This window comes from Mycteria americana, chromosome Z (assembly GCF_035582795.1).
Source record: "Mycteria americana isolate JAX WOST 10 ecotype Jacksonville Zoo and Gardens chromosome Z, USCA_MyAme_1.0, whole genome shotgun sequence".
Classification (NCBI taxonomy): Eukaryota; Metazoa; Chordata; class Aves; order Ciconiiformes; family Ciconiidae; genus Mycteria; species Mycteria americana.
The window spans coordinates 52,443,175-52,470,353 of record NC_134396.1 but is presented as its reverse complement, the minus strand read 5'-3'; the positions used below and the strand labels follow the sequence as shown (position 1 = coordinate 52,470,353).

General features: G+C 38.3%; 1 protein-coding gene across 1 annotated transcript in view; it reads left to right on the top strand.

Moving 5' to 3' along the window:
• The first annotated feature begins 17,391 nt into the window (after positions 1-17,391).
• The window catches only part of SLCO4C1 (solute carrier organic anion transporter family member 4C1), a 32,235-nt gene continuing 22,447 nt past the window's right edge, over positions 17,392-27,179 (top strand). Inside the window, exons 1-2 of the mRNA XM_075527462.1 lie at positions 17,392-17,611; positions 22,461-22,724. Coding sequence (XP_075383577.1) covers positions 17,392-17,611; positions 22,461-22,724 — 484 coding nt within the window. The remainder of the gene's footprint in view (positions 17,612-22,460; positions 22,725-27,179) is intronic.

Sequence of the window (27,179 nt, the reverse complement as noted above, 5' to 3'; positions counted from 1 at the left end):
GAGAAATTCTTGACACTGTGCAGGCACTGTTCAGAAACAGCCAAAACATTGGTGTGTTACCAACTCTGTTTTAACCACAGATCCAAAACACTTGATGTGAATAATCATATAATAAAAGAAGCAGCAAATTCTTCATAATAACATATTTCAAAATGTTGCATGTATCGTATGGGTCTGTAATTTATACCTCAGATGATGATGACACTGACAGCCGCAGCATCCTTTTTTTTGTTTTTTTAAGTAAAGAGAAAGGTGTCTTTTTCACCATGTATTCCTGTCTGTAGCAGCCACCTGCAAATAATTTTTATATGCGACAAGACCCATATACAAACATGAAAAACAACTTGTGGGTATTCTTTCTCAGTAAAGAGGGTGTTGTTTCTCTGATGATTCAGCTAGCTTACCACTACTTGTCTGGACTGAGTTCTCCAAGCACTAGTCTTTGCTAGACAATGCTAAGGAGAAATAGCTGATATCTAGAGATGTAGAGTTGAACAACATTATCACCCTAGAGTATCAAAATGTCTGTCCAAATGTCCTTATTAGGCAGTTAACAAATTAATGTGTGTGTTTAATAAGAATGACAAGATGGAGCCTTGTAAAATCCTGAAGGTGTAACTGCCTACTCTTTGTCGGTGTTCTCAGAAAAGGAGCATATTATCTCAGGATCAACTAAGGGACTAAAATCTCATGATCAGTACTAAATAGCCAATAGATAGATATACATGAGTGTGATATCTGACTTTAATTCCTTACACAGGTCAAGGCACCCAGTCAACTAGAGTAAACGTGAGACTAGAGATCTCTAGCCTGAGTTCATCACATTTTCCTCATATGAATGAAGTGGAAGAATTGAAGTAGATAGGCAGCTGGGAAAGGTGTCTAGAAAAAGAGGTAGTTTCTCTGCTTGTGATACCACTGCTGCTGTATACTGACCTTTACAAGGCAGAAGGTCAGTTCTCTAACTTTGCAGAAGGTCAAACTGCAACGTACAGAGACTTTGCCAATATTACAATATTTGGATTGTCTAAACACACAGCTTAGAATTTATTCTAAGCATTAATGGCCATCTCTTTATAACACAATCAAGTTCTGAAGGAATGAGTGATTCCCAGTACTCACAGTTATTAAGTTACTCTCTCTAAGAATTGATTTCCTACAACAGAGCATCCTCAGCTGCCTATTCAGTAGCATGCCCATCATTTTGTACTTGATGATTCACTGCTCTCTCTAAGTTTGAAAAATTGTTATTGAAGTGTAAAACTAAAAATGTTTATTTCTTTGTGAGTCATCAAGATTAGGTTGGCTTCCTTTACAACCACATTGCAAGGTGTATATTCTGAAATGTTCACCTTACTAGTCTTTTAAAAATGACCCTGGTTTTGGTTCAGACTGTCAGATAGCAAATGGTAAATCAGTGGTATCTGTGGGACACTCCTCTCTTTCTGATTCTATTCACAGGAGTTAATTCATATAAAAAGAAGAGCAGAATTAATCTGAATGTACATTTTTATATTGGCTCACCAATATTTAAACTATGATATTTGCTAACTTCTGAGATCCCAAATACAGAGGTATGGAACACAATTCTCTGTATCTCTTTAACCAGAGTATTCCAGCATTTTGTTTTTAGCATGTTACCAAATTCTATATACACTTAGTCATGTGAGGACTGAGAAAAATGCACAGGGATTGTCTTACAGTCTTCACATACTAATTACAAAATTTACTCATGTCCTACATTTCTTAAGTTAGAACCAATATATCCAATTTATCTACTTAAAGAATATAAATTATAAAAGAAAAAAAGAGTATGTTCTTTCCATTTTGCAGCAGCTGGATTCCCAGAGGAACAGCCAAGGCTGAGAATGTGACTTCATCATTAATGTAGTAATTTGTTCAAATCAACATGAAAAAATTTGAGGATACACTAAGCAACCCCTTTTTTGAAGAAGAATAGTGCCATATATTCTTAATTAAATTTATAGATTACTTGAAGTATAAGGATACAAAGAAGGACTGGGGTATAATACAGATCAGAACAAATAAACAAAAAAGAAAAAAAATAAAAGCAGACCTCCATTTTGGTAGGGAAGAGAAGAATAATCAAGTAGAGCTCTTCAGCTAAAGGTGACAGTATAACTGACAAGCCAGAAGAGATGTTGTCAACAACATTTCCTAAGGGGAAATGGACCCATGAACATGAGAAAGGATAGGAGATGAATCAACAACCCTTTCCTCTCAGTTTTGGATGAAACTGAGAATGACAGTGTAACTTGGAATGGGAGCAGAGAGGATTTTAGGGAAAAGATGGGGAATTTGCTTTTGTCCAATGCGGGCATACAGGAGGGGGTGTTAGAGAGACAAAATGAAGTACAGGAATATAGTTTCATAATTCCAGAGTGAAATCCTGTGTTAAGTGCAACCAATTTAGCAATACATCTTTTACAGTTTCCTTTTATCTGAAAAGTAAACTCTCCTACAGTAAATTAAATGGCTTGAGTTCAAATCCTGCTAGCAAGAAGGAGCAGTTTATGATGTCAATAAAGCTTCTGTAATGAATCATTGCTTAACAAAACATCAATATCTTATTTTGCTAAAAGATTAGTAAGAAGTAACAGCAGGGTGGAAGACTTCCGATTGTGAAATTTGGCAAACTTTTATAACATCTAGTATTTAGTTTCTCCATTTTCATCTTTTTCCTCAGTTGCTACTGAAATCACTGACGACAGAAATTCTGTTTGTGAATGGAAACTCCATTACACTCACAAAAAGTGTTTCCATCCATGCAAATGCCAACATAAAAAAGTAAGGTTTTCCTTGCTACTAGGCCATCTGAAATCAGCCGTCTGGTCTCACTTCTATTTTAACATTCTAGTTCTTGTGCAATTACTAATTCCTGAAAACAGAAAATAGAGAGGCCCACATACAAACCTGAATTTAACTCCAATTCACTTCAGTCGAGGAGCTTGTGCTTCCACAAGTCAGTAAAGATCCAACACAAGCACAACAAAGATGGAGCAGACACAGCACTTGAATTTTTCCTTTCCCATAGTGATGGTCTCCAAAAAGCCTTAAGTAATTATAAGTGACTTTTCTTGAAAAGAGCTATGTATTATTACTCTTTATACCAGCTGCAAGTGTCCTGAGGGCACTGCCAGCCCTGACTGTCCCTGCCTGGCCTCCTTGGGGCTCCCCTCACTTGCCCACGGCCCAGGACCCCATCTCAGCTCCCTGGGGCCATTAGCCCCTGCCCCAGTGATGCCACAGCAGGGACCTTCTTCAGTTCCCCCCAGCCCTGCCCTGCCCATCCATGGTTGCTGCCAAGCCAGGCCCCACTGCAGCCATCCCCATCCCCAGGGAGGTGCCTGATGCCCAGGGCTGGGGCTGCCCATGGTGCCCCCTACTCCTGACTGGGGTGGTGGGATAGGCCCTGGCTGCCAGGCCCTGCCTGGTATTGTCCTCAACTTCTGTCCCATGGGAACCACTGGCCCTCGCTGGGCCCTGGCATGGAGGAAGAATTGTAGGAGGAGGGAGGAGGAAGACGCTGCAGGTGAGCCCATATGCTGTGGACGAGTTACCCTCTGCTGCTGGCAGAGCCTTGCTAGATCTTTTCTTCCCATGGCTGTTGCATCCATCCCACGCTGCCCTGTTCTCTCCCTGGGACGGTTTCCATTGAGAAATTAATTTGAAAATCCAAGCAGCAGCAGAAAAGGAAAAAGCAGCAGAAAGCAGTAGTAGAAGAGAAAATGCTTCTGTTAAGCTGCTGTGGTTTGTTTTGATCAAAAAATTTGGGGTCATGCCCAAAGTTCTTATGCCCTTTTTTTTACTTTTAATTATGGCATTATTACATGCTGCACAGTTGTTCTTTGTGGTTTTTAAAAAACACGCTTATTAGAAACTGCCAATTAATTAATCACTTTTTGTGTACCCTGGCAAAATATACAATAGTAGCAAAGCAGCACCTGTCAATTGAAACAATGACAATAATAAATGCGAAATGTCAAATGAAACAAAATGTCAAAAGGAACAATGGTAATAATAAATGTAAAATATTTGTTACAGCTGACAGTTTATATCAAGCCACTAAACAAAACCTTCTAGAAGTTTAATTTGCATGCAGTGGCAGAAAGGCATGTATTTTAATAAATGTGTTGCCTAGGGACTGAGGAGAAAATTATTGCCGGTGTCACTATAATACTTGTCCTGGGAACTTTCAAACTGAACAGGAACCTTCCCCAAAGATGGTATTTCTGTTAGATTCTATTAAGTAAAGGTGATCCTAAAGCACACTGAGAAACCAGCACATGAGCTGTAATTGCGCTGTGCTTTAGGATCCGAGGAGAAATTATTTCAGAAACTTAGCCAAACTCAGACTTCCCCGTGTGTTTCTTTAGAACCTTATCTTTGCTAATGATGGTGAATTCTTGGTAATACAAATAAAGTCTGCCTGTGTTTTTTGAATGCAGAGTATTAGTAACTTAAACTCACTAACAAATTACTAGCATCCAGTCCAGCAACAACATTTCATTCTAAAGTAATAAATTAAATATGTAAATTATACACCTCTGTTAAGTTTCCTCTGTCTTGAATTTGAGTCAGCTTATTGTCTGTCTTGACAATGCCATCAGCCAGAGCATCAGAGGATACAAATGAAGACAGTGCCATTGAGATACTCTATTTACCCTATCTTTACTATGGTTTACTGCCTTTAAATCTTCAGGTAATTGTTTTAACTGGACACCAACATAATAACTTATTCCTAAAACAGTGTTCCAAGCAGTGGTATTGATCTTTTTGTATTATTACCTTCTCCACTTCTGTCTGCTACCCAAGTAGCTCTTGTGAAATTGCACTGGCTAAGTTGGAACAAATCTACTCAGACTTACCTCCAGTTTCAAGCTAACTGAGATTTCTGAGAACAGGCGTCAAATGTTGAAACAGGAGAAAATTACCTCCTTGTGGCTAAAAAATTTCCCTGAGCCAAGTCTGGTATAAAGGAAGAAATTAAGTTAAATGCAGCACTATTCATAATTTGGGAAATTCAAAGACACAGACATGAATAGCATGAATAGCATTTAAAGACCATTGTTGAAGATTTCATAGAATGTGTAATGACTGGTTTTTAGTATTGGTGTAAGAAAGTAATTTTTATTCAAGTATCAACAGCATGTATATTTTCTACAATGTTTTACTGATGTTATTGCTTGCACACACTTAAAAACAGAATTCAATAAAAACAATACAATCAATGTTTCTGTTAGTGTTAGCAAGCATTAACAAGATCCAGCTCAAAACTTTTCTGCAGCAAAAATCTGAAAAGTACAGAGCCAGGAAACTGGCAGAGCAGAGATGGAAAGCCTTGAAGAGTCAGGCCACTAGGAAGGTGGGGGACATGATGGCATGTCTGCTGATGATGGGAGGATTTGGTGCTCCTGCAATAGTTGCTATCCCTGACATCTCAGCTGCTCTCTTGGCAGAAAGAACTGCAGCCAGCCTGCCTTTTGAGGGCTTTGCATTGATAAAGTAGTCATGGGAAGTTTGCTCATTAACTATTCTTTTCCTTTGCCTACGATTGTATTAGTTAATGTAAAAAGCTTTGTACGTTTATTGTATTTTCAGAGATAAAGAGAAAGATTCTGCCAAACTCTGGAAGAAGAAATAGGAGGTAGGAGAGGCTGGAGAGAAATGGAAGAGGTATAAGGAATTTCCCCGACAGCCTACCTCCCCAGCTGTCCCTGGCTGATTTATCACTTGTCTAAGATTCTCCTAGAGGGGCATGCAATGACAGCTAAAGAACTGGTCTCTGCTTTTCCATACCTGCTAGCACAGACACAGCTTTTGAAATATTCATGCGGTGCTCATACAGTCAATGCAATAGATTATTTCTGGTAATGGCCCATGCCTGGGAAAACAAATGGCCTAGTTTAGTATGTATAAATGATCGTAAAATAAACTGCAGCAGGGGTGACTCAAGAGTCTCATATCTTCTCTATGTTTCCCATAGCAAATCAGGAAATGACCTTCTTCTAGTACTATCAATGGAACTAGAACGCCTCTTTTTTGTTCCAGCTTGAGTCTCTCATAGAGGCACAGTTAGCCCTAAGAATGAAATGTTGCCAGAAAAAGACAATGGTAGAAAGTCATAGTTTGAAGAAAAAATTCTTTCTTGCCAATGAATTCCTTTGTGTTTCTTGCTGGTGAGTTCCTCTGTGTTCTCCAAAATGCAGCTGAGGACTAGGTACCTGCTAGTTTCTGCTGAACAATATGAATATAGGCATTTTACAGGTATTCTGTTATGTAAGAGGTTTCGGTCACACTATTGATTTCACATTGCAACATAATTCCAGAAATAGTATCTTTAAAAGTGACATTCTCACAGTCAGTTGAAATATAACCCTCCTCCCGCCCCTAAAAAAAACCCCAACCATTAGCATTAAGGTAAGATACCATTAGGACAGCAAAATATATGACTGATTTTATTGTAGGCATCAAATGTAAAACATAGTAATAAAGGAATTACCATAATATAGACTATCATTCTGTCCAGCAGACCCTGATGTTCCAAAAAGGAGCTGCAATACTTCCTGAAACTGGAGCCATGAACATTGTTGGAATTTCTAGCCATTGTGCAGATCGCTTTAAATTTTTGGCATTTTGGCAGTTCACCCAATTCTCAACAACATTTACTTATTCTAAAAAACATAAATGTTGAAGCTGAGAAAGAATAAATTTTGTTGCTTTATGCCCAAACAAAATTCATTTGTTATGAGGATGAGAATACAATATGCAGTTCTCTCTTCACTTATATGACCACAGATACACAAATTTGCTCACATCCATTGCTTGTTACATTCCTTTTCTTTATTGAGGAATAAAGGTATGCTCGGATATCATTAACAGCAATTTTTTTGAGTTTTTTTAACCTAAGTTCCAATACCAAACTCCTGATTGACCAATAAGCAAAGAACCAAACTCTCTGTCCTCCCCCAGTGACTTGATACAGCAACATGCTCAGGCTTCTCTTTGGCCTGTGCCTTAGAACTGAACCTCCCAAACTGCTCTGTCACTGGCAGGTGCTAGACAACCTGCCATTGCTTGCTATCCTTTCTCATTGTCACAAGTTTTATGAAGTTGTGGTGAAGGTGTCTTCTCTAGAGACATGCACTGAAAAGGCCGGTTTCTCCTGTTAATCACAACACTCAGATTTCCGGAACACAGGCAAGTTTTTAATACACTGCTGCAAGTTTAACAGGGCAATTGCTTTGCAGCTGGCTAAAACACAGATACTGATCTGAGCCTTACTGACTCATAGCACAGACTACTTGTTGCCTGTGCTTTCAATGTTGAAATCATGGGGTAATGACCACTGCTATAATTGAGTGCATTATTCACCTTTAGCCATGAGGTGTTCTTAGGCCTTTAAAAGCTAGAAATTAAATTCAAATAATAGATAACTGAAAGATATTTCATGCATTGAATTCCTTTCTTGTTTTTGTAAGAACTTTTTGTAAGACAAACTTGCACTTTCAATTTTGTTATTGAAAACTGTTAAATAAACAAGGTGAGAAAAAGAGAAACATAGGTTCTAAAGTATTTGTTTTATGAAATAAGTAAACATTTTCCTAAATACATTATTAAGAAAAATTTTGTGGTCTAAATCAACTAAACTGACTAATCAAGTGCTAGCTTGCAAGCAGATGAAGACCAAAGCAGTAGCAACAAGTTAGGTATTTCCAGAGTGTACCAATGTCTGTGAATATAAAGCTAAACAAAATAGTAGCCAAATAAACCAATTATTTCAAAATCTGGATTCATCTTGTCACACAGAATGTGGAAAGGCTAATAAACCCCTGCAAAAGGTTGGTTTTTTTTTTTTTCTTCTTCTCATCTTAGCAGTCCAATTTAGAGCCCTCTCCTTGAACTTCCAAGCATCAGGAAGGACAAGTGAAATTCTAGTTAACTTTGTACACTTGAGACCTCATGCAGCCACTGTTGTCTCTCAGAATCAGAGTGTTTCTTTAGTTCTTTTACTTTATGTGAGTCACGTTTTTTATACCAGCTCTTCTATCTCAAATAGTCAAGACATACAACAGTTGTATTACTTGAAACAGGAACTTAGAAAATTCTTCAGCTATTATGTATTTTAGAAAGATAGAAAATTGGCAGCTTGAGACATGCTACTAATTTATATATCCTAAAATGTTATACTCTTAATATTAACATGAATCTAATTTTAATTTTATTTTTTGAACAAAAATGGGATTATGGAAAAACAGCAGACCACTTTCTCACACTTCCAAATGATTTTTAAATATCAGAATTGTGAAGTGATAGCCATGTATTTAATTAATTGAAGATAAAACCTTATTGCTTCAATATTTGAATTGAGTTTAATACTTAAAACATGGAGTCCAAACTTACTGTTACAGAAATTTTTGGAAAAGTTCTCATTCAGATATGTAGATTTGAAATAAAGCTGCTTTTACAATTTTTCCTTTCTCAAAGGAGAAATTAAATAAAAGTGAATTCAAGTGAGTTTGAAATATTACACAGGAAAATGTTATGTGAATTATGTCAATAATATATTTTTATAAAAAAATTAAAGTATTTAACAGGTGAAGGTGGTTGGACCTTTCTTCACAACCATCTCAACATAAAGGATGAATTGAGAAAGTTAACAGTCGTACCAGTATGGGATGGGATATGAATAATCCCTTCCTTTAAAACTGCTTTTTTTCTCTCCCCTTCTCCTTCCTCATCCTTTCCACATACACGTTCACTATTTCCAGCAGACATGTCCTACAGATTTGATTGATCAGTTTATTTCTGAAGGTCAAAACCAGAATTTTTGAATGCTTAATCTGGTTCTGAAAGAGAGACTGAGTCTCTGTGGAATAACATTAGCATGCAGGGTGATGCATGGGTGAACACTGCCTTCAAATTTTATTCAGACTAAATGTTAGTAGTAAACCCATGGGGTGACTGCTTGGGTAGAAGTTTATTTTTCATAACTACTATTGTATTTAGTTCTTACTTTCTCATGAACATTTCAAACATTCTTTGCATTGTTTGGTTTAGTGCTGTGGATTTAGCTTAATGTTTATGGCTAAATCAATTAAATGTGATGTAACATTACAATTTACATATTGCCACATAACTTAGAAACTGAGCAGACTGTATTTATGAACTGAATTTTAAAAGTTTCACATGTAACACAGCTTACAGTAATGCTGCCCCTGAAAAATAAATGGCATAAAGAGTTTCTTAAAAATATCCAGCACCTTTTTTTGTTTCATCCCATAAAAGCATTTAGATAATGAAACTGTTTTAAGATAATAATTTTTATATTAATTTGTAATATTTGTATATTATTTTATATTTTGTAATATTTTATACTTGCATTTTATTTTTTCTATCAAAATTTTATGTATTTTACCTAGCTTAAACTAACAAATCCTGAAAATTACCAAATTTTTAGCAGTATCTTACTTTCCTGTTTCCACATAATGAATTTATTCCTCACTCACATCATCTGCTACTAGAGACACACAGGTAATTTATTAATATCAGTGGATATTGTCCCTTTACATCCTCTGAAAAGTATTTCCTCTGAAAAGTATTTCCTAAGGAGTTTCACCTACATTTATGGAAGAATATTGCAGTCATTGAGAGTTCATACATTCTTGATGAATACACAGTGTAGTGTTCCTACTCACACAGGTGTCCCATTGATGTCAAGGTGATTATTAGAGTGGATAAAGTGTATGAAATGGGTATAGTCAAAGGAAAAAAATCCTTGCTCAATGATGTAAATGTCAGGATAACCTTCAGCTTCAATAGTGTCAGATATTCAGAGTATATTCTTAAGTCAGGCTTTTAAAATAACTCCAGTCAGTGGGATACCTACTTCTGGCATACTTGAATTGAGCATCAACATTTGTAATTCTACCTAAAAACCATCTTGAAAACTTCCTTTTCCCTTCTTCTAGACAATTTAAACTTCTCTTTTGGGATTTACACATTTAAACACATATTTCAAATGCACAGTTACATCATAGTTATATTCTGGTTTTCATATGCTTTTAAATGCTCTTCCCAGAAACTGGTGCATTAAGCTATATGCATAGTTCCCTAAGGGAACACATCTCTCAGCAGGATTTGATTTAAAATTATTTGCTTGTGAAGAGTTAGGTAATTGTTTAGTGAAAAATGTTTCATGTGACACCAGTTCCAAATGTCAGCTGGGGCATGTGTCATCATAACTTGTTGTAATTGTGACAGCTAACATCAGTAGCAAAAATAATGGAATCATAGCAAGGACAAGTTATGATGACACCAGATTTGCCAGAAAATTCCTGATGTGTTGTCTCTATAAAGTAGTTTGAGCTGTCCAAGAATCATTCACAGAAACATTATTTTTGGCCAGGAGGATAATAGTTAGTGAATGAAATCAGACTTAAGTCTCCTAAACAAACAGAAGTTTTATATCTTTAGAAAGAGGGAAAATCCTTCAAAAACCCTGGGCAAGTTTATGCTGCACCAATAAAAACATGGAGCAGAATTGTGTAATTTCAGTTTTATTACACTTAGTGGTAAAAATTTCCTGTAAAAGGCTAGAACAGCTTGAAATTTTTGACATTAAGACACTTCTGAAAATCAAAGCAACAAATTCAGGATTTACATATTTATCTGACTATATACCTGATAGATATACCTGGCAGAATTATCTAGCTGATAAGGAGCCTTGTTCATGCACTGTGTGGCTATAATTTGCAAAAGTGCTACAAGACCCATATAATCTTGATCACTTGAATTGCAAAGAATGTTGTATCAATTGATCCATCCCTTAAAACACAATGGATTTTCTAAAACTGAAAACATCCTTTTCTCAGAAAAATCTGAGATTCCTGAGAAAATTCAGGTATCTATTCTGTCAGTTTTTAAGACAGGAGACATCAAGTATTGCAATAAAACTGCCCAAATCTAAAAATCATATTATTTTGTCACATATTTTTTAAACTTTAACTATACAGACTGTACAGCTTTAATATTGATTGGACTTCTTTTGCAGTGGCATCTCTAACATACTAGCAAGTTTCTTTCTGTACAGATTTCTTTCAGGGATTTTTTTTAAATCCCAAATGGAGAGAATTGATATAATCTCTTTCTAGATGCACATTCATAGCAGTGTTCTCTGTTAGTAAAGAGGTGAAATCAAGAGTAACTAAAACTGTGACAGGAGAGAATTATACCATCCCACCACAAAAAGGCACTTTTTTTCTGCTACTGAAATCTTTTTTGTGACAGATCACAGAATCACAGAGTGGTTGAGGTTGGCAAGGACCTCTGGAAGTCATCTTGTCTAACCGCCTGCTTAAGCAGCACCTACAGCCAGGTGCCCAAGACCATATCCAGGTGGTTTTAGAATATGTCCAAGGATGGAGGCTCCACAACCTCTCTGGGCAACCTGCCCCAGTGCTCGGTCACCCTCACAGTGAAAAAATGTTTCCTGATGTTCTGATGGCACCTCCTGTGCTTCAGTTTGTGCCCACTGCCTCTGGCCCTGTCAGTGGGCACCACTGAAAAGAGCCTGGCTCCGTCTTCTTTGTACCCACCCTTCAGGTATTTATAGACATTGATGAGATTCTCCCCCTGCCCCTGATCCTTCTCTCCTCCAGGCTGAACAGTCCCAGCTCTCTCAGCCTTTCCTCATAGGAGAGATGCTCCAGTCCCTTCACCATTGTACCAGCCCTTCGCTGGACTCTCCATTAGCTCAATTTCTCTCTTGTTCTGGGGAGAACTGGACACACTACTCCAGGTGTGGCCTCACCAGTGCTGAGTAGAAGGGATCTGAGGATGGAGCCAGTGAAGCAGAATGAACATAGAGGGGGTGTGCATTTTCACCTGCCATATGAATATTAGAAATAGATTAAATTCACTGCTAAAAAAAAAGGAGTTGCCATCATGCTAAGCATAGCATTTAAGAGAGAAATTTTGCAGATTCACCTGTTCCTACTCTCTATATGCAGAACTTACTTTACATCATAAATCATTATTAACTGCCTACCACTAGAGGTCATGTATTTGCTATTGAGCAAACTATGAGCCAGATCAAATTTTGCTTGTTTTTGTTCAAACCAGGAACCAAGCAGAAAGAAAACAGAAGAGACTGCCCAGTTCTAGAAAACACTGAAACTAGTGTTTCTGAAAAGAAATGGAATAATTAGTTCTTCTCTATTCATCTACACATTAGATTAGAAGGGTAGAGTAGAAAACAATCCATGGAAAATCTATGTGAAAAATCAATGACTGTGGTAAGGGATTTGTCACAATAGCTCTGTATAAGTTTACAGCTCAAAGAACATAAAGTTTACAGAAAACAGGCAAGGTTTGGTTAGAAGTAAAAGATTACAGCATTGAGATAAAAATAGCAGATGCCTTGAGTTTTCACATTGAGGCATATTCATTAGACAGTTTAACAAATGATGGGAATAACTATAGGAATTAATTGTAGGATATTAGTTTAACCCCTTTACTATCACTAACCAAGTAAACAAACCTGCATACACTTAAATATATTTCACTGCAGGATAAATTGGTTGGACTTCTACAGATGAAAATGACACAAAAGTAAGAACAGAAGATCCATTACTAATGTCTAAATATAATCATTCAAGAAAATGTCTCCTTTGCCATATATTCAAAACAGGGAAAAAGTTGATGTTGCTTCCTTGGGCCTATACTGGTGGCAGAATTGGACACAGGGCAGATTAAGAGCTACATTACTTTAACTAATATAGATAAAGACCCTAAACAAGCAGAGAGGTTAATGCTGTGTTGGCAGAAGCACATGGCTGCCCTGAGGCACAATGTAATTTAGAGATACCTTGAGCTAGTTCAGATCCTACAGCAGAAGAGTACACAGCTGTAGCTTTGGTTTGTTCACTTTAAAAAGAATAAATGTGTTTAAAAAGAAACAAAACCAAATCATTTTTGCATAACTAGAAAAATACACAGAGACAATAAAAATGCTGATTTTACATTGTTTCCAAAACAAACACATCATCTGGACTTAAACAGAATTAAGTTTTTACTAGAAATATGAAACAATGAAGACAGTCAAGAGAAAAGATAACTAATGTATTAAATTCCTGGTTCTGCAAGCCAAGCAAGCAGGCTAATTTCTACCCTATTATGACTCTCTCTGGGTGCTAACATATCCCAATCCACATGCCTCTTCAAAACAGAGAAATATACCTGGTAGAGGTGTGAACTGCATCTTTAAATACCATAAAGTAGATACAAATTCAAGACCCAAGGCTTTTCTTCACTGGAAAAAAAGCAGACACAAAGGAAGATTCTTCATTTAAAAAGTTAGCACTGTTTTTTCACAACTTCCTTTGAGTGAATTCTGACCTAGGCCAAATAACAGAAAATTATGTGGAGAGAGCTACCACAGTAGAGAGAAAATAATCCACAGAGGAGAAGGATTTTATTCAGAGTGCCAAAGTATCAGAAATAAAATTGTGGAGGAATCTGACATCTGAAACATTCAGCAAACACTGAAAAACTGCCTGGAAAATGTGTTGTAAGGATCACAGGTAATCTACTTTGCATCTTATTTTATAGCTGGTAGAGTCAAAGGGAGTATTGTACCGACAAAATGTTGTGCCATATTTCTGGGAGATAATCTTTTTACAAGGTGAGAGTGGGTCTGTGCACCACTTGGCCTTTAAATGAAAGGGGATGGCTTTGAGATGCTTGGAAAAAAATGTTTTAAATATGCATTTTTTTTGCCTTATCTGATGGCAAAAACTCAATCACTTTCTCAATTCAGAGAATGGCAGTTCTCAGACATTTTAAAATGCAACTCTATTTCTTAAACAAATCCACAGGTCTTATCTAGCATTCCTGTGGTGGGTTTATGTCTGATCAAAAATGTGTCACACCATGATACCACACAACAGGAGAACTCCTACAACTTACGAACCTGCAGAAGCTGTAGCTGATCAAATATAGTACTGTGAAGTTAGAAGGTGGCTACATTTTATAATCCTTCCACAAAATTATCATTTTTTTCTTTAAAATAATTGTTTGTCTCTCTGCAAGGTATTCCAGTATGAATTTGATTATATTCTTCTGAGTTAACCATCAGTTTTTTCCTAGAATATAGCTTCCCATTCCCACTTCACAGGAACTGTGGATCAGAAAAAGACCTCCTAGTTAATCAGTTCTCATGTCCTTATCCTAGTCATAATTTGAAGATCCATCTAAAGCTTTAGAATTCACTAAATCCATGAGAAGTTTGTTCCAAAACTCTCTTCTACTGAAGATTAAAAGCCTTATAACTTCTAAGAGAAAATTAATTATGGTCAGTTTGCTCATTTTGCTCTAAAATTTTCTAAATTTTAAAATTTTCTGTTGCTTTTTGTCCTTCTTATGGTTGCTTATCATTTCATGGAGCACTTCACTTTGCCAGATTGAACAAGCCTGTTTCTTTCAATTCTCTGTTGGAAAATAAACTTCTCTAGTAATCTTTCTGCACATTTTCTCCTTTAAAAGTGATTTCTGGGAAGTTGAGGATCCAAGGAGGATATACAGTATGGGGATAGCAGCTTGTAGAACAACTTTAGCAGATCTCCATTAGCTCTAATAGTAATACACACGTAAATTATAGGTCATGTTTGCCTTCTCCACGAGCAACCTCCATCTAGTCCAACAGATTATTCACCTCACAGTCTATTACCATTTTTATCTGAGCCCTCTAGATACCTTCCTAGAAACCAGTTGTATTTTGCCATTTTCAGGTAGGTTGTGTATCCCAGTCTTGAATGTCAGGAATTTAAACTTCTTTAATAGCTTTAAGTAATGTCTCATATTAAAGCAGTTTATAAAAGCTGGTTGGATCTACTGCATTTCTCTATAAATTGCCTGTTGAGGAACAACAGTATCACTCAGGCAACATAACATAGAATCATATTTTATTCCCTCTCTCTCTCCCTATCCCTGTGGCTTTCTCCTAAACTCTGTATTCTATTAGCATGGTATAAACTCTTGAGAGTTCACTCCTATTTAATTCCCTGGATTATTCAAGTCCGTATTTAATTCCCAGACTAAGCCTAGACCAGACACTACAATGCTACCTCCCCAATTTTCTTAAAAATGCTGTTGGCTTCAGCTAAACACACTATTTTTCATAGCGAGCTCCACTCACTTCTCTTTTTCCCTTCCTTTCTGTCACCTTCCTGTGATGATAAAACCAAAACCATCAGCTGGGAGGGTAACAACTAAATGAAGATAACAATAAACTTAGCTGGCCTCGTAGATCAGGGGAGGTTTTTATGTCTCATAAGCAGTATAATAATTTAGCAATTTTGTGGATTGTTCTTACTACTGTAGCATGTAGGCACTCTAACAAAGATGAGGATATTATTTCAAATTACATGTCCTATTTTATTTTAATTAGGGGGAAGAAAAAAAAATAAAATGCAAACAAATACAGGCAAAAGCAGACTTTACTAATATGGTATTCCTGAAACCGGTTACTGTGCCATTTGGTTTAGGCACATCCTTAGACCTCTCAAGAGGCTGTTAAACTGTGATATATCTTGATAACCAGTTGAGGAAAAACCATTCCAGACTATATCCTGAAATAATAGTAAGCTGATTTCTGGGTTTGGGGGCCATCAGTGACTAGCAGAGGAATGCTTCCCTGGGGAGCAGCTACCTGAGCTCCTGTGGGCTTGGGAAGGTCACTGCTGGCTGTGGGACTGGGGCAGTGCCTGTGAGGGACCCCGAGGTGGCCGAGGTGGAGGGTGCAGGAGGCCCAATTGCCAGGGAATCCCATGGCCCTCCAGCTCCAGCCACTACCCACTGCCCCTGCAAGCTGCAGCAGCAGCAGGAGCTGCTGATTTCTCATCTGCACTTTATCTATACAAATTCAGGCACATAGTCTCTTCTCTAACCTCCTGGTTTGTTTTTTTTTTCTTCAGAAGATCATCTCCAGCTCCAGTTTCTGTGCTGCTGCTGAATACTTGAAAATGTGTGCTTCTCTCTGAAAGGCTGTGACACCAGCGGAAGAGAAGATGGTTGAGAATTCAGGAGGGTGCTCTGGCTTTCACTGTGAAACCAAAGCCACTGCTGATGTCTCCAGTTTCAGTCTTATTTCTCTTGTTTCTAAAATGTTTTGGACTCTTGAAAGGGGAAGGACTCTTCAGGACAAACCTGTACTGCCCAGAGATTAACACCAGTGGTGACAGTTAATTGATCCCTGGACTCCTTCCCAGTTGTTCTTGTGCAGATGAGTAAAGTAATTCCCACTATATGCAAACAAGCTTGGTACTTCCTTGTACACTTGACAAATTCTCATGGTTGATGTCTGCAACTGAATAACTTGTTCAATGACTGGAAGGTCCTGCAGGTGGAAACTTTCTGTGGTATAGTAGGGGAATAATATTTCCAAAGGATGACATTTGCAAACGTCCAGGGTTTTTTTTGTTGGAGATGGGTTTCCACACCCAAGTGGGTCAGGTGCCAACTCACTTGCCTAACGTGGGAAAGTACCGTATCTGGAAAAACATCCCTTTCACTTTTCCCAACACTTAATAAAGAACATTTTGAATTTTTTGGTTTCTCAGAAGAAATGTTCATGAGGACTTTTTTCAGGTGCTTGATTTTTTTTTTCCCCAGAGCGAACGGTGCTAGATAAAACCGATGTGCCATTTTTGCTGCCGCTGCTGGGTATGTGCCACTCGCATTCGCTGACCACCGCGTTACGTCCCCACGCCTGCTGTATGTGGTTCTGCCTCGCGGCCGGTGGGCGCCGCGGCACGCTCCCACCAGTCGCTAACTGGAAGTTTAAAGCAGAACTTGATCTGGCCGCATTAACTTGAAACAAAACACCGGTGAATCAGCCCTCACCGCACCCCAGGCTGATCCGCCCGACGTTAATGTTAATCGCTGCTATTAACGTTACGTGGCTCCCGGTGCAGGGCATCTTCCTTCAGGGAGAGCACGGCGCCGATGTGGACTGGCCCGGCCGGCAGAAGAGACTCGGGCCACGGCCCGGCGGGGCTGCAGGCCGTTTCACCGAGCAGCCGAGGGGCAGGTGCGGGGGGCGGGCGGTGAGACAGCGGCAGCGGCCACTGCCGCCTGTTCCCCGGCGTGGGCTCAGAGGCGACACCATCGACGCAGGGGTCTCGCCGGGCGACGGGAACCGTGGAAGACGGCCCGCGGCGGGGCGGGGCCGGGCCGGGCCACCCTCCTCGGCAGGAGGGGGAAAGCGCCACCACCTGCCCCCGTCGGGGCGGGCCCGCCCTCGCGGTATTTAGCGCAGCGTTGCGCCAGTTGTTGCTCGTAGCCGGGGCCGGGAAGCAGCTTCTTAGCGCCATGAGGGTTGGCGGTATCGCGAACCCGGTGTTTGAGCCACCTAGCCCCGACCTCGGCCGCCAGCGCCAGCAGAGCCCCGACGGGGCAGGTGCCGGCGTCCCGGCAGCTGAGGCTGAGGAGGGGCCCTGCGGGTGGGGCCGCTGCGCCCCTGCGGCACTGCAGCTCTGCAACAACCCTGAGGGCTACCTGGCTGCCTACAGCCTCCTGGCTATCTTCCAAGGTAACCCACCCCTGCCACCTTTCCCTGAGCCGCAGGCCTGCAGCTCTCCTTTTCATCTTCCCCGTGGGACCTGGCCTCTGCAGGCCTTCTGCTGCTCTGGGCACATCTCGCTCTCCATCCTGGAGCTGTGGGGGAAGCGAGGTGGGAGCCTGGGCTGGGGAAGGCAGGGGAAGAGTGATGGTGATTTGGGCAGAAGGTGAGGGGAGGCAGGGTTCCTCCAGCTGCCTGAGTCTGGGGCTGTTGCTGGAAAGTCACAGTAGTGGCTTCACTAGGGGAAGAAAGTACCCTAGTGCCTTGGATAGGGAAGTTGCTCATACAGTATTACTCTCTGTACTTCACTCTGTTCCTCCTTTTCTTCTTTTCCCACCTACCTTTTTTGACCACTGCTGAGTCCATGGTCCTATCAGCTCTGTGCTTCATGTTCTTGTCTGTATATCTTGTCTTCATCCCCATTGCTCACAGGGAAGTAGTGCTCCATATGTGCCTCACAGGTTGAGACATATGAGCCAGGGAATAAAACACACCATATAAACCAATAGACAAAACTGTAGTGCCCTAGCATGTACTTTGTTACCTGTCTACCAATTAAAAAAGTACCTTGGCATGGTTGGGTGGGACTTTGAATAATTAAGATGGCTTTAAAAACATCTGGTTTTGTTGTGTGGATCCTAGTGCAGCCATCTTTTGAACTCTTAACTAATGGCTTAACTTAATCTTGGGGGGAACCTGAAGTTTAGCTTGCTTTTAATTTCTGTTGTTCAGCTTCACATGTTCTTGTCCATATTTTTGGTTTTTTTTCTGTAACAATATTTGTTAGGGCCTTGGCAAGCTTTAGGCTTAGAAAGTAGTAATAATGGCTCAGGGGGAGGGGAAGCATTAGTGTACCAAATGTACAAACTTGAAGTTTATAAAGCTTAGGTATTTGTCCATCAAATGGAGCTACTTGGATTAATGGAGCTAAATGGATTAATGTTCAGAACCCTTCAACTTTATTGGACTAGCTAGAAAAGAAAATTGTGTTTCCTGAAGAATTATGATGCTTTAAAGCTCATCCTTCTTCCTTATAAAGAATGAGACTGCTGTAGAGGGGTGGGAGGAGATGTAGAAGAGATTCAGTGCTAAAAGAGCAGGCAGCCTATGCTGAAGACATGTGGGATATGGATGGCTGTGTTCCTGCCTGGAACCACACTGAGGTAACTGGGATGGTCTGAGGAGAACTGAGCAGGAGGTTCTGCTTAAAAGCTAGAAGAATCTGACTGCTATTTGTGTTGCTTGGAAATCCTTAGAAGATATGCTTAGAAGAACTAGTGTCTCTCGGTACGTGTTTCCATGAACTCTTTCTGATTTCAACCTGTTTAGAATCTGATCTTTTCTTAGCATATGCATGCTGTGTTAGAAAAGAAGTATCTAGAGTGTTTTGGGCAGAGCCTGTTGTTCCTTGCTTGTATTTGAAAGGTCATGCTACAGCTGGTAGGACCAGGAGGTGATTACTGTTGCAGTTGTCCTGCTGTTAGCTCAAATTTATTTTCTCTAACATAGTAAAAAGAAAGGGAGCAGTGGAAGAACTTCTTACATAGCAGATTTCAATGGCAGCTGAGTAGTAGAAGACTTTTAGATCATGCATGTATATTTTTGTAGCTTAGGAATATGGATAGGCAATGAAAAATGTCCTGAATGTGACACTGAAAAGTTTCATATTATATTACACTAGACAAAGCATCTTGGATATTTCCAGCACTTCTAAATTTGCTATAGCAATATTTCTTAAAATCCAGTTTGCTGTGCTGATTTGATCATCTGCTCAGCTGAATAATGAATTCAGTATCATTTAAATTTTATCTCTTATTAGTAGTGTGGGTAGGTTCCTAATCATAAAACAGTGTTGTATTATAAGAATCTCTGTCCCCTTAGGATGCTATGGGTATTGGTTGTGCCACTTAACCAGGTCTTGGTCCTGTTATCTAACTGTAGAGGTATGCCGGACCTCAGAGAGGGCCCTATCTAATCTAGTTCAGATTTAGGGCCTTAATGTAAGGAAACTTCTGATGCTTGTTTTGAAAGCTGTGGTAGGCATGTCTATTACAGACCTTGTGGCATTCTTCACCATGTGTTATCTGGATTTTCTGAACAAGTACCTTTCCTTTGGCTACATTGTAGAAAGGAAATCGGGCACTGAATTCTCAAGTTGCAACTCTTTTTGACATGCAGAAAAAACAAGAATCACTTTCAGACAAGAAATTCAGTGCTGCATGTGAAACTTTTTGCAAAAATATTCACATCTTGCAGCTTCAGAGTTTAGATAAAAGCACACAAAACACAACTGGGATTTTGAAATTATGCGAGCTACTACTATACTCTAGCTTTGGGTCTAATTATTAATTTACGCTCCAAATTACAGAAACCATCACCGAGGAAGACAAAATATCTCTCTAAAACTTGCTAATGCTAATGTACTTCTAGGAAAGTTTATTTTCTAATGCGCTGAAGAATAATGAATGTATGTTAAGTTGTTACACTAGACTTTTTACACAATGAGTGAACATAGTAGGTAGTTATCTGCAGTGACCTGGTACATGTATGTAGATTTTTGTGTGTGTGTGTTTAACTGAAGGCATGTATTTATTAGGTTATTTTCTGGCTGCCCTAGAAAAGAGGTTATTGTTAACATTAGCACCTGATTTGTTGTATTTCAGCTTCTCAGAAGATTCCAGGTGAAACTTAACTCTTCATTTCTGGCTGTTTCTGTTTCAAGTACATGTGAAACCTGTATTTCCAGAATAGAAAATACTTCTTTGTGTAGAATGCGAGTGCATGACTAATACCTGCTTTCTGTATGGCACTGAGAGTTGCATAAATGTATGACTGCATCTTGTAATACAATAACTGGATATGCTGCAGTAGCAAACAAGGTAGAAGTTACCTCACTATTTTGAGTACAAGAAGGACTGTTTATTCCTCATGTCAGTAAAAAATTTTATTAAACAAAACAGAACCACTGTTTGAGACTGGTCCAGTCTAATCTGTCTGAAAACTTTGGATAGCACTACTGTTTTATACCCCGATTAGAGTTGTTACTGGAAGGACGTTTTCAGTATTTTTGTTTTTTTTTCTTTTTTAATTGGGTGTCTGCAAACCACTGTTATAAAGCCACCATACTTAGAACAACTGTAAAGCATGTTTTTTTTAAATGGATGAAGAAAAAATACACTTGTTTTTCATTAGAGCAAATTAAACTGGTTTATGATTAATTTTGTGAGTCAGTACACACTGTACCTCAACTTCTAACAAATGTGGCAGGACAATAAGTTTTTTGCATGAGAATAGTTAAAAAATAATTTCTGTACTAGTATTTAAGTGTTGAGATGTCCTTGTGGGATTTGTTTTTCAGATCAAGTTAGTATCAGCCAGGTTCTATCTTTCCTGAAGAAACTTCAGTGAGACTTAATCCTAGGTGATGGCATTGCAGAAGTTATGCTGCCAGTGATCACATGTACATTTTTACAGATGAAATCTAATTATCCAGTAAAATTAACTGCAATGTGTTATGTCCTTTAGGATGTAAATTAAAGGTGGCAACTTAAACTACAGGTAAAATATAATGTCTTCTAGTTCTGTAGTCAAGTTGCCACATAGCACACCTACTTCATGTGAATGTTTTAAGGCCTTAGTAAATGTTTGAAGTGTTGGCAAATGGGAAAAACTTGTTTGTTCATTCCTTCATGCTAGTATTGTTCTTTGGTCAATGCTCCTTAAGAAGAAAGCTGCCAAATGTATAAATAATGGTGGTGGAGTAACACCTGAATACTTCTGTTAATCCCATATGATTTTAAGTGTGGTGGTCAGACTGACAGGTGAAATAGTCATCCTTAAAGAGGCTGTAGTAGGGTATTAGAAAATCAAAACTGTGCCAAGAGCTGCCTCCTTATAGAAAGCTGAAGTGTTTAGTTATGGTGGGGATTGCACTGATAAGAAAACAGCTGGTTGATCACAGATTTGGAGTAGTTTTTTTAATATGTAGAGCACTCCAGGCAGATCTGTTGAAGTTCAGCCTGTGTAGTTGCACTTCTGGATGGCAGCTTACTTCTACTTCTGGATCAGTTTTTTGGAGTTCACCTGTGCCTAAGTATGGCAGCTCATGCAAGGCCTTTTCTCCAGGTTGTCTGATACTTCTGCTTCAGGGAACTTCAGGATTCAGAGGGAAAACTTTTTTCTCAGTTGCTCTGAAACAGTTGCAAAATATTTTTAAATAGCTTTACACTTTTTTGTATTATAGGGAAGGATGTCTGTTCAAAAGCCTTCTTGTATCTTCCCTTTGTGATGGCAGGGAGGAAATGATGTTTGTTTGACAATCATGATTTGAAAGCTATGTCCTGAACTTGCTTCAGTTGTAGCTTGTATTCTAATCCAAGTCATAACCTTGACTAATTTTCTTTTAATTTGTACATTTTTAAAATTAAAATGTAATTTTAATTTGTACTAATTTCTTTTAATTTTATGACACTGTAATGCATTCTGTTGAAATCTCTCTGTGCTTCAAATTGAATCTGAAACCTTAATACATGAAAAGAGTTTGAGGCATGGTATTTCACTGGCTTAATACTTGAGTTTTGAATCTTCAAACGCCCACAGGAGAGAACAAAATTGAATAGGTCCTGTGCAGTTTGGCTGGCTTAAGTTGGCACTGTATCAATCCACTATATACCTGGATTTTAAAGCTAATAAATACCTTAAAATATAGCTTTATAAATATATTCATTTTAACCCTTCCATCACACAATGGTAAGTTTATCCTTGCAACTCTATCAAATTAAAGTACCTTTGACTAATTATCTCCTTTTTTTTTTTGCAGGTATTGTGGTAAATGGCCTGATTAACATTAGTATTTCAACAATTGAGAAGCGTTATGAGTTGAACAGTTCCCTCACTGGCTTAATCTCTGCAAGCTATGACATTGCTTTTTGTATATTGTCACTGTTTGTATCGTTCTTTGGAGAAAGAGGGCACAAACCACGATGGCTTGCTTTCTCAGCATTTATGCTAGGATTGGGCTCACTTATGTTTTCCTTACCACACTTCAGTAGTGGAAAATACCACTATGGAGCTAAACTTGAAGGTAAGCTTATCCTTATGTCTTGAAAATTATTAAAAAAAAAAAAATCTCTGTAGTGACTTGGTGCAACTCTTAATTTGGCACAAGATAGTCAATATGTCAATCCTAAAGAATAGAGTATTATCTCTAACACTGAAAAAAAAATGATTCTGTGAAATCCATAGGCTAAAGAGTTGTCTCTGCACAGTGAACTTTCTTTTTCAGAAGAGATCTCAGTGTCAATATCAGTTCTTGCTCATAAGCAACATTTGAATAAAATGCTTTTTGACTTGCATTGATGAATGCAATTAAAATTCACTTTGAGTAAAAAATGATCTGGCATTTCTTTGTGAATAGAAATGCAAGGTAGGTCAGTGGTGTAGAATAAATGTTAAAAGCAAGCTGTTAGACTTACTGTCTTGTTGAAAGGTGACTACATGTTGCAGTTCTCTTGGGTTTTGAACTATTAAAGGCATCTTGAGTAATTCATTAACAGGTTTCACTAAGTTCTTCTAAAATGTTGATTAAAACTTGTGGGTTGCTTTGAAATAAAGAGGGAGCAAGCAGTACTGAACTATACTGAACAAAGCAGTGCTGAAATTGTGGGAGCAGCCAGCTATCAGATCTTGTATATCTTTTCTCATAAAAAAAGACTTTAAGTGCAGTGTGCTTAATGCCAACTATTTGCATCTCAAGTTACTGGCACACCTGTAACTAATAAAGAAACATCCAGGTATGTTTAAAGCAGGATGAATTAATCTTTTAGGATTGTCTTAATTGTTATTGCAGTGTTTAATCAGATTTATGCCTTCAAGGATTAAGGATATTAGAGTGCTTGCTAAAAAAAAATCAGTAGCTATTAAGCAATCTGATGGAAGGTTCTCAGTCTCCAGGTTGTTGATTCTCAAATTATTTTTTTTTGTGTTAATCATGTCACACACTTCCATGAGGTGTCCAGACATTGACCATTAGTTAAATAACTTTCAGCTATTGTTCCCCATCTAATAAGGCAGAAGTTAAGTGAACAAGGCCAAAAGGAAAAACTCTTCAGTGTTTGGAGGCTATGAGCAGATGATTACTTGTTACCCCTTAATAGAGGGGCAACAGCTTACTTGCTCCTGGCTCTATTACAGTCCCATTTCTCTATAATTTCAGTTTCAGTATTACCCTCACTACTTCACTAGTATGGAAGGGAAGCTGAACTTAATACAAGGAAAGTTCCAATGTGATTGTACATTTTTTAATTGAAATAAGATACAGACAGGGTGGGAGTATGAAGGGAGATGGCCAACTATTGCAGCTGATCTCTCACCCTCCTACCAATTTTGGTTGAAATATCAAAGGATCTATTCCTGTTTGATGAAACATCTGCCATTAAAGACGCTGTAGGTGTAGATACCTTATGAGATACCTCATAAGGTATCTACATGGACTTTTGAAATCTAAAGGCTGTACGGAAAATTTTAAATGGTATGTGTGCTTTCTTCTCCATGGCACTGTAAGGTGACTGAATTCATGCTGTTTTGACTGCTGTAATGCAGGTACTTTTGCTGCAACTGTGGTGAGCAGATTAAGGACTTAAGCTGACTTAAAAAAAACACTATCAAAGATAAGTGACTACAGAGCGCAGGGAATGTCTGCACCGTGACAGACTTTATGTAAATCTGCAGGTGCTGTGCAATGGCATCTTTTAACTGTTAACCACAGTATGTGATTTTATTGCATGTTTGGTTTAGCTAGTTCTGATGTTGATGAAGCATTTTAGCTATACATTTAGTTGCAGAATTTAATAGCACCACACCCCAAAAAACCTTCCTTGTTGCTTATTTGTTTGGATGAGTAGTTTATAGAGATTTTAATGTATCGGGAATAAACTCTTATTTGATGCTTTGTATTAAAATCTACCACCTAACTTATTTTTGAACAGTTCCTAGTTGGTTACTTGATTATTTATGTTCATATGTAAGTACAGTGAGTTTTACCTGCAGGACAACTTCAAACTATAGTTCAGTGCAATATTTAATATAGCTGCCAGGTTAATTAATAGAACTAGTCCGGAATACAAAATACATCTAGCCTCCAGTATAAGGCTTACAGACTTCCTGGAACTTACTGTTTTACCTTGATATTAATTTACTTTTATTCTGAATATATACATATCCTACTCTACAAAACAATTCCCTTGGAAATATTTATCATAATAACACTCTTTAGAAATAGTTTAATCTATTTCATATTGAAAGAGTAGCTAACCAATGCTCCACCTATTTACAAAAATTTTTATCCACAGCAAGCATGTCTTGTCTAATCTCCAGAAAGGCTTCAGACTCAAATTTGTAACGTAGAGGTAACCAGCTATTTGTTCTGATAACTCTTTTAGGTTACGTAGGGTCTTCAGTCTCAGCTGGCTCTGATATTTGTAGTCAGGAGTTCCATCTAGTGGTTTGTCTGTAATGAAACCATTCTGTATTTGACTACCTGTAGACAGTACAGAGAACTGTAAAAACTGCAGATGCTATAAGCAATGTACTTTTAAACTTCTGTCTCAGATCTTATTGAAACATGTTTAAATTTGTAAAAGATGTCTGTCACAGCAATTGTGAAATGTAGATTTTCACTTGAGACAAGAAGATAACTTTATTGTGAGGGCAGTCAAGCATTGGAACAGATTACCCAGAAAAACTGTGCAGTCTGTATCTCTGGGGGGGTTTTAAGACCCTACTGAGTAAAGTCCTGAGCAACTTGGTCTGCATTCAGTTTTGACACTGTTTGCATTAGGATGTTGGACTACATGACTCCCTGATGCCTCTACCAACCTCAATTATTCCACGAGCCTATTCAGTAACAGGATGTGAATGATGTCTTTGGAAAAAAGATATATCTTAGCCATCTTGTTAATAACAAGTTAGTTTATCTTGTTAATAACAAGTCGTAGCCATTTGAGTTGAAATGTGTGTGGTGTGACTTGAGAAGAGGGTGAATGACTTGAACACCTTTCTTCAGTTCTCTGTTCTACCGGAAACTCAGGTGGTGGATAAGTCATTTAGGGTCTGAGAGTTAGTGAATCTTCTCAGAAGGGCATTAATTGATCTGCCTTCCCAGAACATGCCAAGGACAATTAAAGATTGAAGAGGACTGTGGCATTTGGGTACTAATGGTGACAGAGTATGTGTGAAGCCAGCCTCTAATGTGACTGTTTTATTTTGTACCATCAGTATGTCTGTGGTTTTTCTCTTGGTTTTGCTCTCTGAAGAGACTATCTGATTAGTCGAATAATGGTTAATGCTGCTATTCTCTACACTGCTTGGTCTCTTTCTCTATACCATTTAGATGTTCTGTAATACTGTAGTGTCTGCCTTTAGAAACTAAGAACTTAGTCTTCATTCAGCATGTTCATTGAAGCTTTGAGTGACTTTTGCATTCAAGACTTAAAAGGGGGACAGATTTTTTAGTTTAAAAAGGAATAGAAAGCAAGCTGTTCTTTATTTCTCACAACTCTCTTTAAACTATTCCCTGACCCCAAAAGACAAAAAAACCCCACACCTACTGGCTGCAGTTTAAGATGTGGGTAAAACTAGTCTTGACCTGTCTTACTTCTAATTAATGTGATTGCTAAAGCATCTCACAGTTGGTTCCACCTTCTTGGCTAGTATGTTGTGTTAGATATTTGGGAGTATTTTGGCCTTTACATAACTTGGATTCAGGTAGATGTGTTAGATTAAAGCATGCAAGAAGGTTTATAATGACTAAGTCTGTTGGATGGTGTTGCCTTTAATGCAGTTCTGCTCTTTAAAATGCAAGTCTAATCCACTGACTTTATAAAGGGAAAATAAGTTTAATGAGAAAAGGTAGTTAAAAATGGCCAGCCACACATCTTAAACTTCTCCCAGGGCTTGGCTTATCTCAGTTAGAATTTCTTGATCATGTAAAAGCCAGTGCCTTCTCTCTCCACCATTCTTATTACAGCAGTAAATGGGCTTGTGAATCTAATCCAGGTTAGATTTAACTTATGTCACTTTACCAATCTGCTTAAACCTTGGACTGGTACAGGAAGAGGATGACGTGAATGGCTGAGGTAGAGTAAACTGTTGTTTGATGGCAGTTTTGACTTATGCTGGTTTAAAGTAGTCTCATAGTTTTGTGGTAAATTGCTTTTAAAATGTTTCTTGAAAACATGACATATGGGCCATGACTCCACTCTTTTTAAAAAAAAAAAAAAAGAGGTCTGATAGCTGATGCAAATAAAAGGATTATAATTGTGTTAAAGTGCATATTGATGGTTCTCTTAATTTTGTAGTTAGACCTGATTATGAGGTTCTGAAAACAAACTAGTGTGATAAGCTTCTCTCATCTCAACATTAGGATAAATTTCCTAGGGCATATAAATTGAAGAGCTAGAAAACTGAAGGAGAGAGGCTATAGTCAATTAGTTACACAATGGCACAGGCTTTTAGATTGACAGGAACTGAGACATTGAGG